A 17,716-nucleotide genomic window follows, 5' to 3' on the forward strand; every position below is an offset into this window, starting at 1 on the left:
CTGAGCCATGAAGTATAAATACTACAAGATGTCGTCTTTATTCAGGAAATAGGGGAGATTCAAGTCATATAAATTCCTGCTCTAAAATCTTCACACCAAACTTTCCAGGATACACATTTTCTTACATAGACCAGTCTCCTCTCAGTTTCTTCAGTTAAGTCAAAACAATGCGTTCCTCTTTCCCCATATATTTTTGCTTGTTAGTGTATTTCTTGAGCTGTTTTCATATTATTTCTTTCCTTTCTGTGAAATGGTTTAAAAAAAAAAAAAAAAAAAAACTTGGGACCACCAAGTTGTAAAGATGTATGTTTTTACCTGACAGTTATACCACAGGTAGACTGTCCAGTTAAATTGAGAAGAGTGAATCAATAGCTTGTATTTGTTTTTAAAATTAAATTAATCCTGGATAAGAGTTGCTTTTTTTTTTTTTTAAGGAGTTAGTCCTTGACCACTAGTTTGATACCATCTCTATTTTGGGTGACCTGTTTCACCAGCAGGCCTGTTACTCTCCATGACTAACTGTGTAAGTGCTTATAATGGAATAAATTGCTTTTCTACATAACCCCACGCTGATGGGTTTTATTTAATATATAATATCCATCAAACACCAGTCTCTGGCTTCTAGAAGAGTTGTTCAGATGACAGTTATTTTCTATGGTCTTTGACTACCAAGAGCATAATTAAATATAATAGACCCAGAGGTATAGCAAAGAGCTTTACTCCTTCCCAGGGAAAGTGAAAGACGTAAAATACTGAATCAGAGGTGCACAGATTAGTCTTTGATAAAATAACATCTTTTTGAAGTCTATCTCTAGAGAACTACATGAACTTTCAAGAATGTCAGAGGCAGTGTGGCAGAGAGAATTTAAGGCAAAATTTAAATTTGGAAAAGGTGTTTGACCTTTTCTCATAGAGAGGTTGAATCTCCCCAGTATTTTTTTCACTGGGGCCTGTACTTAGAGGTTAGAAAAATAGGCTCTTGAAAGCCAAGTGCCATAACCAGGTAAAATGCCCAGTTCTTCAATCACCCAATTTAACTGAGTAGATCACTCTGACCCAAATTCATTTTCATGAAGTGAAAAATCAAAATCATCTTTGGGGAAATCTGGATTGGTTCTTTTTTCTAAGTCAGTAGTTCTTTTAGAGTATAGTGAAAATTACCATGACACAAGAGTAAATCTACATGAATCAGCACAGACTTAAAGAAAAGTAAACTTTGTAAAGGGATTCAATTAAAGTCTAACAGTCATGGCACAGAAGAATTCAAATTTTAAACCCATATACAGTTGACCCTTGAACAACGTGGGTTTGAACTGCACAGGTCCACTTATAACATACTTTTCAATAGTAAATACCACAGTACTATACCTGCAGTGGTTGGTTGAGTCCGTGGATGTGGAGGAACCTCGGATACCGAGGGCCAACTAAGTTATATGCAGATTAACCCCCACGTTGTTCAGGGGTCAACTTGAATATAAGGAAAATCGGCTGCCTTTTTGACTCCACCTGTGTTCCTGAAAAACTTTCTGCTTTGGGTCAACAGAAGGCAAGATACATTCTTCACAATACAGCAAGGTGTGTCCATACATTCATCCTTTACTTTGTGTGGAGGGTTGCTGATGGGTGACAGGAGACTTTTATTTTTCCATTCCTCAGTGCATTGAGATCAGTACCAGCAGCCTATGAAATAGAATCCAGCTAAGAGTTGACTGATACTATTCTGCCTCCGGCCAGCCCTAGAATCTTTTTAAACAGGTCAGCCAGTATTTGTAACTTTCCCAGAGTGAACTGCTTGCCAAATCCCTGGCACTCCCTTTTCTGTTTAGAAAAAAGTATGTCCAAAGGGTACTTAGTGATCCTTTGCTAAGGAGTTTTTTGTCGTCGTTTCTTGGTTACAGATTCGGCCATATGTTTCTAAACAGCCCCTGTAAGGTTGAGAGAAAAAAGGATAAGTTTAAACTTTCTGCAACTTGAAATAACACAGTATAAAGTTTTTGTGGGGTTTTTTTGTTTGTTTGTGGGTTTTTTGGGGGGGGGGGTGCGCTGCATGGCTTGCAGGATCTTAGTTCCCTGCCAGGGATTGAACCGGTGCCCACAGCAGTGAAAGCACTGAGTCCTAACCACTGGACCACCAGGGAATTCCCAGTATAAAGTTTTTAATAATGAATTTCTGAAGCTTAGTGCGGGCCATATTGAGGAGAGATTGTTAGAGTGTGTTTTGCGTCTAATCAAGGATGACTTTGGGAGGGGCTAGCTAAAAATTTTTTCTGCCCACGTTAACTTTACACACAGGTATTACAAGGCCTGAAATTCTGTAATTTCGATTCTTTGAATTAATCATTGTCTTTTCCATGTTGTACTTTTCATCTGATCCACACAAAGGTGTTTAGCAGATCATTTTCTTCAGTTACAAGGTTCTAGTAATCTCCCAAACAATGAGCGTAGTCAGTTATGCCTGGATGAAACATGGTAAAAGAAAATCCTAGTATGGGAGTTCCCTGGTGGTCCAGTGGTTAGGAGTCAGCACTTTCACTGCTGTGGCCCTGGGTTCAATCCCTGATCGGGGAACTCCTGCAAGCCACACAGGGTGGCCAAAGGAAAAAAAAAAATCCTAGTAATTTAGGAAAAGCATCAGTAATAATAGTTATTTGTGAATTTGTATCCAAAATGTAGGATTAACTAGGAAATTAATAAAAATTTATGGATATTTATCTAGTATCCAACTTGATCTTTTTTAATCCTTAGTTTCTTTATCCAAGAGAATCCAGCACTTTATATAGAATGTGAGGACATATTGGTATGTAAAGAACTTAATGGATAGGTGTGTTGCTTGTTTCACAAATTATGCAATAATCATGTCCTTCAGTCTACAAACAACACCCTCTTAAGCTTTTTAAATGACTGTTAACAGATTAATTTAGCCTTCTTGGCCTCCTTAGTCATAGTCTGAATTAGGTACTCTAACTGCCTTCTCTGCTATTCTAAGGAAACTTTATGAATAGCAGATGGGGTCAGGTAGGGTGAGGAAAGTAAGAATGCACAGAGCCTAGATGTTTTATCCTGTTCTGGATTTCCTGATGATAATCAGGACATATTTTAAGTCCTACTAGAAATTGAAACATTCCAAATGAAGCCTGAATGCTTGAACCAGGCAACCTGGAAGTATGTGTTATCCCTAAATGACTTACTTGTCATTAGACACACAATCTTTTTTTCAGGCACTAGTCTTGTTAGGAGAGCAGCAACAGTGCAGACACCGCTCTTGTAACCTACAAGGATCACCTTGAGGCTGTGTCTGGATTCCACCTGCCTCAGAAGTGGGAGCATTATCCTGTTCCAGGCTCTTGGGTAGCATAGCCGTTTAAAAAAAAAAAAGAGCCATTTTCCATCTGTTCACAGATGAGCACAATTTGAAAATTTCCTTTTTTTTTTTTTGCCTTTCACTGTCAAGAGAAATTTCCCCTGAGCAACATCTGCCCTCCCCACCATTCCCTCAGCCAGTTAGTTGAGATTTGGGTAGCAGCAAAAACTGACTTGTACGTTGAGAGCTCTTCAGCAAGGCTGATCCTTAGCTGCTCCATCTCTTTGTTCCTCTGTTGCTGGAGTTGCACCCCGCTTCTTAGCTGCCTCTGTCGTTCTTCCATTTCCTCCAGCTGTTCCTGCATGAGGGCCAAGAACATTTCTAATGCGCCAAACAATAAAAACCTGACATTGTCCATAATAGTGTATTTCCTTACACATTGTTTAATCTCCATAGCAGTGTTGAGGTTGAGAAACAGAATTTGTGTTTTGACGGTGATACTGTTTTTGACAGTGATACTGTTCTGAAAGGAGTCTTGTCTGTTAATCACAGCTTACATCTTAATAAAATCCTGCAAAGGGTGGACAGATTCTCAGAGGGACTTTTTTGGTTCCCAATTTTAAGAAGTGTCGGGGGCTTCCCTGGTGGCGCAGTGGTTGAGAATCCGCCTGCCCTGGTCCGGGAAGATCCCACATGCCACGGAGCAACTAAGCCCGTGCGCCACAACTACTGAGCCTGCGCTCTAGAGCCCGTGAGCCACAACTACTGAGCCCGTGTGCCACAACTACTGAGCCCGCGTGCCTAGAGCCCGTGCTCCGCAACAAGAGAAGCCACCACAATAAGCCTGCGCACCACAACGAAGAGTAGCCCCCACTCTCCGCAACTAGAGAAAGCCCGCGCACAGCAACAAAGACCCAACGCAGCCAAAAATAAGTGAAAAAAAAAAAGTGTCAGGGAGGATTTTGATTGTCTAGTGGTGGTCTAGAATTTTATAGACCCTTTGCTCTATGTACAAGTTTGTTTCCGTTAATAATCAGTAGTTTTTATAATACCCTACAACTTCAGCAATTTAAGTTGAAAGAAACCAAGTCTTTGTGTAAGGAGTTATTCTTGAATATTATATTTGAAGCTCCTTGAAGTCAGAGATACCTTTACTTAGTACTTACCACAACATGGCATGCAAATAGATGCTTTATTAGTGAGGGTATCAGAGTTGTTATATTTCCTATATCCTTTGCTTATTACATCAGGACAATTCGTTCTAAAGTGCTAAGTTGGAAGGTGAAGGTGCTATGCCCTGGAGGCCCTCAGGGGTCTTCAGATAACTATTTCCCATTCTGCCAAAACCAGGCAGGATGCATTCGGTAAATTGTCTCTGCCTAGGATTAATGCCTGAGGAATGAAGATGTCAGCAAATCAGTCTGTGCCTTGGTTGCTAGCTGACATGGATCCTCAGGAAGCATGGGTGAGCTGGGAAGGGAAGGGAGCATTGAAATTGGAAGGCACATTTTTAAGGAGCAATGACTTTACCTCAGATTTTGAAGAATAATAAAATAGGAATCCAGTTTAGGTGCATACTGTCATTAGAAGGATCTAAATAATTTGTTCACTGAGTCATCCTTGATATACTTGTGGCATGTCAATCTGCAGTGTTTTGATACTCTGGCTGAATCTCAACTTTCATCAACATTGTCAAAGGTCTTTTTTTTTAGTGCCTAGCCATGCTTTGATACCACACAGAGATGTGGCCTTACTATCTAAGAGCATGTTATCTAAAGGAAAGCATCTGCATACCTCTGTGCCCCAGTTTCCCAAGCCTCACCATCTAGCAAACCTGTTGTTTGCTGGATATACAAAAGACCTGCTTGTGAAGGCTGTCTGCACCATCACTGATAAGCTCTTGACAGGGAGAAACTGTCACAGAATGAAGGAAGTATTGTACAGTGACAGAAATTAAGGACAATCTCCATTCTTAATCCTGTGTAGCACCACTGGGTTAATTTTTTAAAAACTGCTTTATTGGGACTTCCCTGGTGGTCCAGGGGTTAAGACTCCACGCTTCCACTGCAGGGGGCACAGGTTTGATCCCTGGTCGGGGAACTAAGATCCCACATGCCACACGGGGTGGCCAAAAAAAACCTAAAAAAACCCAACAAAACAAAACAAACCTGCTTTATCATCTCAATCTTTCATAGGCTTTCCATTTTCCTAGTCTGGCATTCAGACTCCTGCTAGTTGGACCCTTACCTCTAACTAGAACCTCCATTATTCCTCTAGTCTGCACTGTCCAGTATGGAAGTCACTAGCCACATGTGGCTATTGAGTACTTGAAATATGGCTAGTCTGAACTGTGATGTGCTGTGAGTGTAAGATACACAGCAGATTTCTAAGACTTGACACCAAATATATATATGTATATCTCAAATTTTAATGTTGATTACATGTTATAGTGGTAATATTTTTGCTATGCTGGGTTAAATGTATTAATTTCACCTGTTTCTTACATTTTTTTTTAATGTGGCTACTAGAATTTTTTTTTCTTTTTTTGGCCACGCTGTGTGGCATGTGGGATCTTAGTTCCTCAACCAGAGATTGAACCCACGCCCCCTGCATTGGAAACTCAGAGGCTTAACCACTGGACCACTAGGGAAGTTCCCCTAGAAATTTTTAAATGACATCTGTGGCTTGCATGATACTTCTGTTGGAGAGTGCTGCTCTAGTCTGACCAAGTCAGATTGCTGTGCCTTTACTCCTGCCATTTCTGTCACCTAGATAGCATCTGTTCCCTTATATTGCAATTTGTTTTCTAATTCATGTCTAACTCCCAACCAGATTGTAGGTTCCTGGTTCTTAGTATGTCCGGCACCCTACACATAATGCTTATTGAGGTGAAGCATGCAGATAGTAAGCATATTCCGTCTTTCGGCATTAGAAGTCTACCAATTTCAAGCTAAAAACTTTGAGATCATTCTCAGCAAATTCCTCACCCTGCCCACTGCAACCAGTCACCAAATTCTACCCATTTAACCTCACATCTCTCATCTCTCTAAGTGGTGTTTCCAGGCTCTTTCAATCTACCCTCCACACTGCCACTTAGAGTACGTAACTATGTGGCAGGCACCATAAGCAGCACTTTACAGATATTAACTAGTTCATTCCTTGCAACAGCCCTATTAATCCCGTTTTACATGTGAGGGAGCTGAACCACAGAGGTTAAGTCATTTTGTCCAAAGTTTCCCAGTTAGTAAGTGGTAGAGCCAGGATTTGCCACTGGCTTAGAGCTCATACTCTTAATTGCTTTATTGCCTTCATATAGATAGATATAAAAGTAGAGATAGATGATAGATAGATGATTGATAGATGATAGACGATAGATAGATAGTAGATGATAGATGATAGATAAATGGTAGATAGATGATAGATGAAAGGTAGATGATAGAGAGATAGATGATAGATGATAGATGATAGACAGATGATAGATGATAGGTAGATAGATGAAAGATAGATAGATGATAGATGATAGATAGATGATAGATGATAGGTAGATGATAGATAGATAGATAATAGATAGGCTCTTAAATGGTCTTCAAACTGTTTTCCAGGAAACCCCAGGAGGAGGCCATGATGGAGTGACCTTGTCACTCTAGTTAGAAAGTAGCTCTACTTTTACTTGTTTTACATGTTGGCATTCCATATAAAATTGTTTTGGGGAAAGGGTCTGTGGCTTTGAAGAAAACTTTTTAGGAAAACCACTGACCTAAAGAATACATAAAGCCCTTTGCAATCTGGTCCCAATCTACCTCTCCAGCCTCATCTCTCTACTTCTCACATTCCTTATGATCCAGCCACACTGAGCTTCTCACTTCCCATAACAACGTCTGTGTTTTCATGCTTTTATATAAGCTGTTCCCTCTGCCTAGAATGCCCTTCCCTTGTCTACACAGTGAATTCATTCTTTAAGGCTCAGCTCAAACACCTTGTAGTAGTTGAGTGTGGACTTGAACTCGATGGCACAGGGTTACATCCTTCCTTCATCACTTCCTAGCTGTGTAACCCTGGACAGATGACTTCTCTGACTCACCTGTTTTCTTGTTTTTTCAGATGGTGACAGTAGTTATACCTATCTCAGAGGTAAGAATTAAATGAATTATTACATGTAAAGAACTTCACGTACATGCTAGCTATTGTTAATCCTCTAATGAAATTTCCCCCTTATTTCCCCAGGTGTAATTATACCTGCTTCAGTACAATGCTTTATTCCTACAACTATTACATTGTCTATCACACTGAAGCATATTAATTATTTCATTGATTCTAAAACTCACACTTTAACATCTTACTTGGATCAGGATGCATCTTACAATCACGTGTATTAGATTTTATGAAATTTTATCTGGCATCCTTCCTGGACTATAAACTTTTATTTCTTCTTTTCTTTTTCTGTTTAATTTTTATTTTTTGTATTTTTTGTTCATTTTATTATTATTATTATATTTTAATTGGACTATAAACTTTTTGAGGACAGGGACTGCCCCCCACCTCCACCCTACACCACAACGTCTCATCCCTTGCCAGCACATAGCTCATTGCCTGGCACATAGAAAATAGGCACTTAGAAAACATTTGTTGAATGAATGGATGATGGTGATGAAAGAGGCAAAGTTTATAGTCATAAGAGTGAAGTGTACCCTTGAAAAGTAATCAGATGCCATAAGTGGCCTTTGGCAAACAGTTTAGGAAGAAGCCATTTCAGAAAGAAGAACTGGGACTTCCCTGGTGGCGCAGTGGTTAAGAATCTGCCTGCCAATGCAGGGGATACAGGTTTGAGCCCTGGTCCGGGAAGGTCCCACATGCCACAGAGCAACTAAGCCCGTGCGCCACAACTACTGAGCCTGCGCTCTAGAGCCCGCGAGCCACAACTACTGAAGCCCACGCATGTAGAGCCCATGCTCCGCAACAGGAGAAGCCACTGCAATGAGAAGCCCGTGCACCGCAACGAAGAGTAGCCTGTGCTCGCCGCAACTAGAGGAAGCCCGCGCACAGCAACGAAGACCCAACGCGGCCAAAAATAAATAAACAAAATAAATAAATTTTTAAAAAAAGAAAAGAAAGAGAAGCATTAGCTCCTTCAGACCTTTATTCCTACTTTAATTATGGTATGGCGATAGGAGACACCCATCAAGATTGTTTTCTATAGAATGATCTTTGGAAAGGTGCACAGATCATCAAATACGAAACAAATCCAGTACAGTGACGAAAATCACTGGGGAAAAGTTCTACAACTCTAGTACTATGTCAGAAAATTCTAATCCTGAGAATTCCTTACTTAGAGCACCACCATCCTAGTTAGTCTTGCCTGAAATCTAAGCATCCTCTTTGACTTCTCACCTCTCTGCCCCACTCATTCTGTAGCCAAGTTTATTCTACATTTGTTCTTGTATCCTTCCCCTTCCTTTTATTCCTGCTACCATTGTTTCCTTTTACCAATAGTAGCTTCCTAATTAGTCTCCTTGCCTCTGGGTCTCTAGCCCATTTTACACACTGCCACCAATACTGTTTCTAAAAGGAGAGCAACGATCATGTTAATCCCTTGATTAAATACCTTTATGGGGACTTCCCTGGTGGCGCAGTGGTTAAGAATCCACCTGCCAATGCAGGGGACACGGGTTCAAGCCCTGGTCCGGGAAGATCCTACATGCCGCGGAGCAACTAAGCCCGTGTGCCACAACTACTGAAGCCTGCATGCCTAGAGCCCACGCTCCGCAACAAGAGAAGCCACCACAATGAGAAGCCTGCGCACCGCAACAGAGTAGCCCCCGCTCAACACAACTAGAGAAAGCCCACGCACAGCAACGAAGACCCAACACAGCCAAAAATAAATAAATAAATAAATAATAAAAAATAAAATAAAAAGAAGCTCTTAAAAAAAAAAAAACCTTTATGGATGAAACTGACCACTGAATAAAGTCCAAACTCCCCAGTTTGGATTTCAAAATCCAATGTGATCTGCCCCGACTTACCTTTACAGGTTCAACTCACCTCTCAGTTTTTCACCTTTCACATGCAGCCAAGTTACAAATTATATTTTAGATCTATTAGATTAAATAAAATATATTAAAATTACCTTCACCTATTTCTCTTTTTATGTGGTTATTAGAAAATTTCAAATTATATATGTGGCTTGCATTATATTTCTGTTGGACAGCACTGCTCTAGATCTTACCTATACTTCAACACTTAGCTCAAATAACATTGTCCTCCGTTATGGGTTCTCTGATTTAATCCATGGCTATTATCCCATAGCATTCTTATCTGTACCTCTCTTAAATCACATGTTACTTCCTACCCTGGGTTACAATTATTAACGTAACATTTGATTGAGTGTAAGCTGTTAAGGTTAGTATTTGTTTATGCAAAGATAATTAGTGCCCTTTCACTAGATTGTGACCCAGTAAGAAAGCAGTGCGGTGAAGGCGGGGGGCAGTGTTGGGTGAGTGAGGGGAGTGCATATATGTATAGTTTGAAAACATTCAATATTATGACCAAAAAACCCCACCGTTTTCATAATACAAGCTACAGAAAGCTTGACAAAATCTTCAGTGAAGTGAATGCAGCCATTTTCAACAGAGGACATGTTCCCTTAAGGATACGTCAAAATCTCTGGCAGGGCCTAAGATTAAGTTCATCCAAAACAGGGGTGTTCCAAAAGACAAAAGTACTGCTCTGAAAAGCACCACACTGTGGTCTTCTCACGGTACCCAGCAGCTCTTAAGTCAGTGCTTAACTGATGCAGGCTTAACTCAGAGCCTGGTGGCAGAGATAAGTGAAACATACGCCCTACCTTCCGAAAGCTCACAGTCTGTGGGGGAGAGAGACGTGTTTATGCACTTAGTGTTCATCTCCCACTCTGTTCTAAAAGGGATTAGAACTGGCTCACAATCAGAAATAGCTTGAATACAAGTGAAATGGTGACAAATGCACAAAAAAGGAAAACGAGGAATTGAGATTTATAGATTTCATCCCAGTTTTTTAAGACTGGAAAAACTTCAACGCAGAAATCAGATAGGTGGGGCTTGAGGGTGAATATGGGGGAGGGGAGAGAATGAATTCTACCTAGCCTCATTCCCTCCTGCTCTATATAAACCCAAGTGTGATTCACTTAGAATTGGAAAATTGTGCCGTGGAAAGAGCACTGAAATATTTGGGGGTGGTCAGACTAGAGTTCAAATTACTCCAACTCACTGGGCCTCAGTTTCCTCATCTATGAAAAATGATAATAGTTGACTTGGAGGATTAATGAAGATCAAGTGAGATAATTGGTGTAAAAGTGCTGTGTAAATTAAGAGTGCAAGATAACTTTCAGCCCTAGCACAGGCCTGAATGAATGAAATGGAAAATGGCATAAAGAAGTGAGTGAATGGCCCAAGGAACAAATTGTTCTTCCTACATAGGCTAGTATCCTTCAGCCCAAAGACATTTGGCCCCGATCCCCTTTTCCTCCCCAGGCTAAAAGACTGTACTTCCTTTCATGCCACGTGGGCCTACCCTGTACTGCTGCACCTCCTCGTCTCGTTTTTGCCTCACAAGGGTGGTCTGGTCCTCCAGATTCCTGTTTTGCAGGTGGAGCTGAAGGGCCTCTGCCTGCAGTGGTCGCAGAGCCTCCTTCATCGCCTGGATCTCGGCCTGGGCTTTCTGCAGAGCTTCGGCCACAGCTTCTTTCCTCTCTAGGAGCCGCAGCAGCTGAGGCTCATACTCCTGCTCCAGGCCCTGGCGGCTCTCCGCCATGAGGTTCTCGAACTGGGCAGAGAGCTGCCGGCTCTCCTGGAGAAAGTGCCCGTCCCTCTGGCTTGGAGGTGCTTCTAGTTGTTGCCGTAACTGCTCCTTCTGCTTCTGATAGGCATCCAGAAGCTGGGCTAATTCCTCCGAGAGCTGGGCCGCCCGGGCGGTCAGCACTTCTCGGAACTCGGCGAACTGGGCCACGTCCTGCCGGCGGCACTCCAGCTGATATTGGTAGGACACACATTCCTTCGTCACCTTGAACAGCTTCTGCTTGACCAGCCGGATCTCCTCCCTCAGCCCATCCCTCTCCAGCTCTGCCTGGGCGTGCAGTTTGTAGGCAGCCAGGATGTCCTGGTGGACCCGTTGCACCTCCTGCAGGGCTGGTTCCCGGAGCAACACAAGCTCGTGGATGAGCTGATCCCTCTCCTCTTCCAGCTGGGCCACGGCTTGGACACACTGCTGGAAACGCCCCTCCAGCAATTCCAGGTCCCCTGTGCTCAGGCTCCCCTCTGTGCTGGGACCCGGCCCAGCTCTGAGGCTCTCCTCGGGGTTAGGTTTCTCCTCGCTCGGGACTGTCTCTCCTCCATAAACCATCTGCTCTGGGCTTGTAGTCTTTCCCGGCTTCACGGGCTCTTCCACATATAGCATCTCCCCTGGCTTTTCTGGCTCCTCCACATACAGGGCCTCATCAGGCGTCCTGGTCTCCTCAATATGCAGCATCTCCTCGGGCTTCTTGGTCTCTTCCACATACATAGCCACATCAAAGTCACCTGTGTCCCCCAGGTAGAGGATATCCTCTAAGTTCAAGGTCCCTTCCAAAGACAGAGCAACTTCTGGGTTCCAGGTCCCCACCTCATACGGGGATTCAGAGTTCTCCTCTTGAAGAGAAGTGGCCTCTGCTCTTGTGTTCCTGCAAGAGAAATGACAAGGTGAGAGGGCAGCCACGATCCTGGGATGGTTTGTGACTGGAGCCAGTAGGACACAGGCCTAATTTATGTCAAATTCTCACATCTCAGAGAGCACTCGTCTGCCCCTTCCCTCCATCGATCCACCCCGACACAGCCCATTGCTTAGATCTGACACCATCCCCATGATGTCAGTGTCGAGTCTCTGCTTACATACCTTCAAGGACGGGAAACTCACACCTGAGCTACTGTATGTTCCACTGTCATAAGAAAATTCTAGTGTTGAGGTAAAACCTTCCCTGCAATTTTTCCCTGGGTTTGATTCTTCTTTCTAGAATCAGACAAATCTAATTTCTTTTCCATGTAAGTTCTTTGAACACTTAAAGAGAACTGATTTTTCCTTCAGTGATTCCATGCATGCCAAGGTTTCCAGTACCCTCCTCATTTGGGTCACTTCTTTCTGACAAGCTCCAAGTTGACAGGCTCGCTATCCCTTGGGGATGGGTATAGGAAGCAATACCCAGGTGTACTCTGAGCAGTGATTCTCTGGACACTATACTCCTATTGTTGCAGTCAAGATGCCCTTAGCATATAGGGCAGCTCCATCATATTCTTGATAAATGCTGAGTTTGAATAAAATCCTGAAGACTTTTTCACACCAAGTGCTTTTAAACCACATCTCTTGTTCCTATAAAACTTCATCTTGTTAGAATTGGCCCATCCTTCTAGCCTGTCATTGCTCGTGAATTCAGATTCTGTGATTCTAACAGATGAGCCCCTTAACCCAGCTGCCCATTGCCTGCTAGCTTACTCAGTTCCTGTTGAGGAATGCTCTCCTGCTGCTTTGGCCCTCAAGTGGCTTTGGTCTTTCCTGTTTCAAATGCATCTTACCTACCTTGGATCCCTGAGCAATTCTTTGAAAATATAAAATACCATGGAAATAATAATAAATTACACTTTTAAAGGTCTTATATATACCAGGCCCTGTTCTAAATGTTTTACATATATCAATTCATTTAATCCTCATAACAATTCTATGAGGTGGTTACATTTATGATTCCCATTTTACAGATCAGGAAATGGAGGTTAAAGAGATTAAGTAATTTGCTCAAGGAAACTCAAGATACTCAAGAGTGCACCACTTATCAAACAGACTAAATGTGAGTGTAGCTTTCAGTAAACTTTTCTTATTTAAGATATAAAGTATAAATGAAAAGCCTCACATATCAAACAAAGAATTTGATTTGTCTTGAAAAGGCTTACTTGCGTCCAGGTTTTCAGCTCTATTTCTTAGCTCCAAGTTCCCAATAAAGATTATTTTTATTCTAAATCGTGTTCTCAGTCCTCCTCGCTACACCCCAGGAATCCCTGGCTTCCCTTTTGTATCTCCTGATGGCCCTCTGGAAACCACAAAAGTGTGGCTTCACGAGGCCCCAGACATCACTGGCCTCATTCAACCCCTGCACCTGCACCAAAATCTAAAACTTAATGACAACTCAACAATCACCTAGTCCATTCACTTCACTTTACCAGAGATGGAATGCTTTTTTTGTTTTTTATAAATGCATTTATTTATTTATTTTTGGCTGAGTTGGGTCTTTGTTGCTGGGCACGGGCTTTCTCTAGTTGCGGCGAGTGTGGGCTACTCTTCGCTGCAGTGCATGGGCTTCTCATTGCGGTGGCTTCTCTTGTTGCAGAGCACGGGCTTTAGGTGTGCGGGCTTCAGTAGTTGTGGCTCGCAGGCTCTAGAGCGCAGGCTCAGTAGTTGTGGCACACAGGCTTAGCTGCTCTGCGGCATGTGGGATCTTCCCGGACCAGGGCTCGAACCCGTGTCCTCTGCATCAGCAGGCGGATTCTTAACCACTGTGCCACCAGGGAAGCCCTGGAGTGCTTTTTTAGATATCTTCATCTGATGTTACTTGGCACCTCAAACTCAACTGCCACCAAATTATCCTTCTCCCTGAGCTTGTTACACCTGTATTCTCCAGCTCAGAGAAATATAACACCATACATCCGGCTGATGAGACAAGCAGTCTTTTTTTAGTTTTTTAATTGGAGTACAGTTGATTTACAATGTTGTGTTAGTTTCTGCTGTACAGCAAAGTGAATCAGTTATACATATACATATATCCACTCTAATTTTTTAGATTCTTTTCCCGTATAGGTCATTACAGAGTATTGAGTAGAGTTCCCTGTGCTGTGCAGTAGGTCCTTATTAGTTATCTACTGTATATATAGTACTGTGTATATGTCAATCCCAATCTCCCAATTTACCTCTTCCTCCCCTTTCCCCCTGGTAACCGTAAGTTTGTGTTTTACATCTGTGACTCTATTTCTGTTTTGTAAATAAGTTCATTTGTACCATTTTTTAAAATATTTATTTATTTCTTATTTATTTTTATTATTTATTTTGGCTGTGCTGGGTCTTAGCTGTGGCAATGTGGGATCTTTAGTTGCGGCATGCAGATTTCTTAGTTGCAGCATGCATGTGGGATCTAGTTCCCTGACCAGGGATCAAACCCAGGTCCCCTGCATTGGGAGCATGGAGTCTTACCCGCTGGACCACCAGGGAAGTCCTTGTACCTTTTTTTTTTTTTTTTTTTTTAGATTCCACATGTAAGTGATATTATATGATATTTGTCTTTCTCTGTCTGACTTACTTCACTCAGTATGACAATCTCTAGGTCCATCCATATTGCTGCAAATGGCATTATTTCATTTTTTTTTATGGCTGAGTAATATTCCATTATATATATGTACCACATCTTCTTTATCCATCCCTCTGTCAATAGACAAATGGTCTTTAAACAGCCAACTCACTAAGAACTGACGTTTCTATCTCAGAAAGTCTCCAGTCTCAATCTCCCTCTTCACCCCACTGCCAGGACCCTCCTCCGAGTCATCATCTCTCACCCGCACTTTCGTACCAGCCTTCCCATAAGCCTTCTTCCTTCTCATCCCAGTCTATTCTTGACAGTGATGCAGCTTGCTATAATATAAAGCAAACCATCTTGCTCCACTTCACCATATATAGCCAACTGCTTAGCGTAGATTTAAGGCCCTTAAAGATGTGACCTCAACATACCTCTTCAGCCTCATCTCACATTACTCCCCATAGCCCACCCAATGCTTGACAACCCGTAACATGCGTTAACTTTTATACCTCCTACTCCTACCCCACAATGTCTAAAGGGTCCAGCTGAGAAAATACAATTCATTGTATACCACCTGACTAGAGAACAGTCCTACACTACCTGGAAAAGTAGAGTTCCTAGTGCCAGGAAGGATGCACCTGCTCAGCTAGCCAGACCCACCCGGATCCTCAACAGAGTCCCTGCTTTGCCGGCAGACGGCCCTCACATCATGCTCCAGCTGAGTCCTCCACCCTGGAATAATGTAATTGTGTTCAAGGAAGTATTCTAAGCGTTTCCCATAAATACTCATTTATCTGATGCTCATCCATTATCCCCATTTTATAGATTAGGAAACCAAAGCACAGAGTAAAGAACTCACTCAAAGTTCTACAACTCGTACGTGGTGGAGCCTGGCGAAGGCCGGCGGTCTGGCTCCAGAGCCGGAGCTCCTTTTTACCACTCTCGTCTTAGAACAGGCATAAGATCTGAAAGAGGTAAAACAACTACGGCAGGTATAATAGAGCTCGGCCCTAGCATTCAAAATATATTTATATCTATTTACCTAACAAATGTCTACTCATCCTTCAAACCCTGCTCAAACTCCACCTCCTCTGTTAAGCATTTCCCAGACAACTCCCATTCTTGTGTTCTCAAGGCACTTTGTAGGCAGCTCATCTTTGAACTAAGTGCTTTGTGTTACAGAAGAGCATGTATCTGTCGCCCCGGATAGTCCATTTCCTAACAACAACTACAGTTATTCTCTCTATATCCCAGGGTGGGGCTCCGTAGAAGGTAGGCAGGCAGCAACCAACTGAGCTCCAGGGAGGAAACTTGCCCAAGGTCGAGCGGCAAAGCTGGAAGTAGATTCCAGGTCTCCTGACTTGCAGGCAGTGCTGTTACCACACACCACTCAGTCACCCCATCCACAATGCCTCTGCTAGGTGCTGCCCTCACACCGCTGTCTCTCTCTAAGGAGCTGGGGAAAAGTAGATTATGGGAGGTCTAGGGGCAAGGGGGCCAGCTTAACTGGGTCCCCTGACCTCAGGTTTCCTTGGGCTCCAAGCAGCCTCCCTCTCTGCCACTTTGTCCCTGTCCCTAGAGGATTCCAGCAGCTCCCAACCCATCAGGGATGTGACTGGGAGTGTTTGTGACACTGTGCAGGCATGAGTTGGTGTGTGACTGACTCTGTGTGTACCCCTATGTGTGTACAGGTGAGTGCACATGTAAAACTAGGCTCAGCTTTGTGCCCTTGGTGACAGGGGAGGGGTGTCAGGTGTGTGTGTTTGCACCTCTACCTCTTGGTACAAGAGGAAGTCCAGGGCTACAGGCTGACCTGGGGCAGAAATGCTGCCTACTCGCCCCAAATCCTTCAGCCACAGGTCCCTTCCCCGCTAACCAGTGGCGGAGCTGACCGTTGGATGATGGAGAGGGCCTCCCCTCCAGGGCCCCTGCCAACCAAGGCCCTCTTGCTGGTCTGGGACAGTAGACTCTCCCCCACCCCCGCCCCGCCCAACACCACCCCAGGCCCCAGACCAGAGAGAACCAGCTGCTTGAACAGACTCTCAACTCCAAGCTGGCAGCCGCCCAACCTTGCACCAAGTCTCTTCCACACGGCAAATTCAGCAACTGGAGGCCTCCATCTCCAGCTGCATTGGGGGTGAGCAACGAAAGAAAACGGGTAGCGTCTTTGGCCACTGGGGGCCGAGTGGCATCTGACGGTTGGTGCCCGCTAGTGTGAAGCCGTTAATCCTCACACCGCCCGTGGGAGGGGGAGGGGTAATTATAAAAAGTCCCAGACAACCCGGAGGTGCCGGGCCGGGGCCAGACGCCCCCACCTCCCTTAGCGGGTGGCTCCGCCCCGTGCCCCACCCAGGCTGGACCCCCGCCCCCGCCCGGCGAAAGGAGCTCGCGGGGGGGTGAGGATCCATCCAGCACCCCTTCCCCAGGGGCGGCGACGCGGGCCCGGGACGGTCCTTTCCTACCTCGCGGCCTGGGCGGCGCCGTCCCCGCCGCGCCGGGGCTCCGGGCTGGCCATGGCTGCGCGACCCGGGCTGGGCGGCCGCGGTATTAATAGCTGGCCCCCCAGGCCGCCCGCGCCCGTCCGCCGCACTGCCAGCTGCAGCCGACACCGGATCCCGCCGGCCCCCGGCCGGGCGCGCCCACTTGGCCCAGGCTCCAGCCGCGGGCGGAGGGAGCGGGCCGCGCGGCCCGGGGGCGGGGAGATGCCGCCCCTCCCGCGACCAGCGGAGGGTGTGGGGGGAGGTGTGTGGGGAGGTATGGGGGGGGGGTCGGCGTCTCCAAAACCAGCCCCTCTGAGGTCTTCCCGAACCTTCTTTCTCTCCACCTTTCCCTTCCGAGGGTCCCAGTTTGGGCGCGGCGGGGGGGGGCAGTGGAGGAAGGTGGCTCCGCAGCCTCAGGAGAGCGCTTGCCCTGCCCGACCGGCCCGGGAGGGGGGCAGGGTGTGGGGTTGGGGACCTCGAGGGACCCCGCACCCTGCCCGCCGCCTGCAGGAATTCGGGGGTGTCAGCCGCCGCCCAGCGCCCTGCGATGCCCCCTCGCCTGAGCGCTGTGCCCCGCAGCTGTCGCCAAGGGCTGGC

General features: G+C 44.8%; 1 protein-coding gene across 3 annotated transcripts; it reads right to left on the reverse strand.

The window, feature by feature from the left end:
• Positions 1–15: 15 nt before the first annotated feature.
• On the reverse strand, positions 16–17,284 carry SYNC (syncoilin, intermediate filament protein). Of its 3 annotated transcripts, XM_068539423.1 has the most exons (5): positions 17,102–17,179; positions 15,499–15,604; positions 10,847–11,990; positions 3,535–3,659; positions 16–1,925 (listed from the first exon to the last, which is right to left on the reverse strand). In XM_068539423.1, exons 3-5 carry the CDS (start codon positions 11,831–11,833, stop codon positions 1,850–1,852), a joined length of 1,188 nt encoding a protein of 395 aa, XP_068395524.1. In that variant the 5' UTR covers positions 11,834–11,990; positions 15,499–15,604; positions 17,102–17,179; the 3' UTR covers positions 16–1,849. The 3 variants fall into 3 exon arrangements, with proteins under 3 accessions (XP_068395524.1, XP_068395523.1, XP_068395525.1); XM_068539422.1 differs by lacking the exon at positions 15,499–15,604 and having other exon boundaries at positions 17,102–17,281; XM_068539424.1 differs by lacking the exons at positions 16–1,925; positions 15,499–15,604 and adding an exon at positions 2,834–3,354 and having other exon boundaries at positions 3,527–3,659; positions 17,102–17,284.
• Between the last annotated feature and the right edge of the window lie 432 nt (positions 17,285–17,716).

The sequence above is a fragment of the Eschrichtius robustus genome, chromosome 3 (assembly GCF_028021215.1).
Source record: "Eschrichtius robustus isolate mEscRob2 chromosome 3, mEscRob2.pri, whole genome shotgun sequence".
Taxonomy (NCBI): Eukaryota; Metazoa; Chordata; class Mammalia; order Artiodactyla; family Eschrichtiidae; genus Eschrichtius; species Eschrichtius robustus.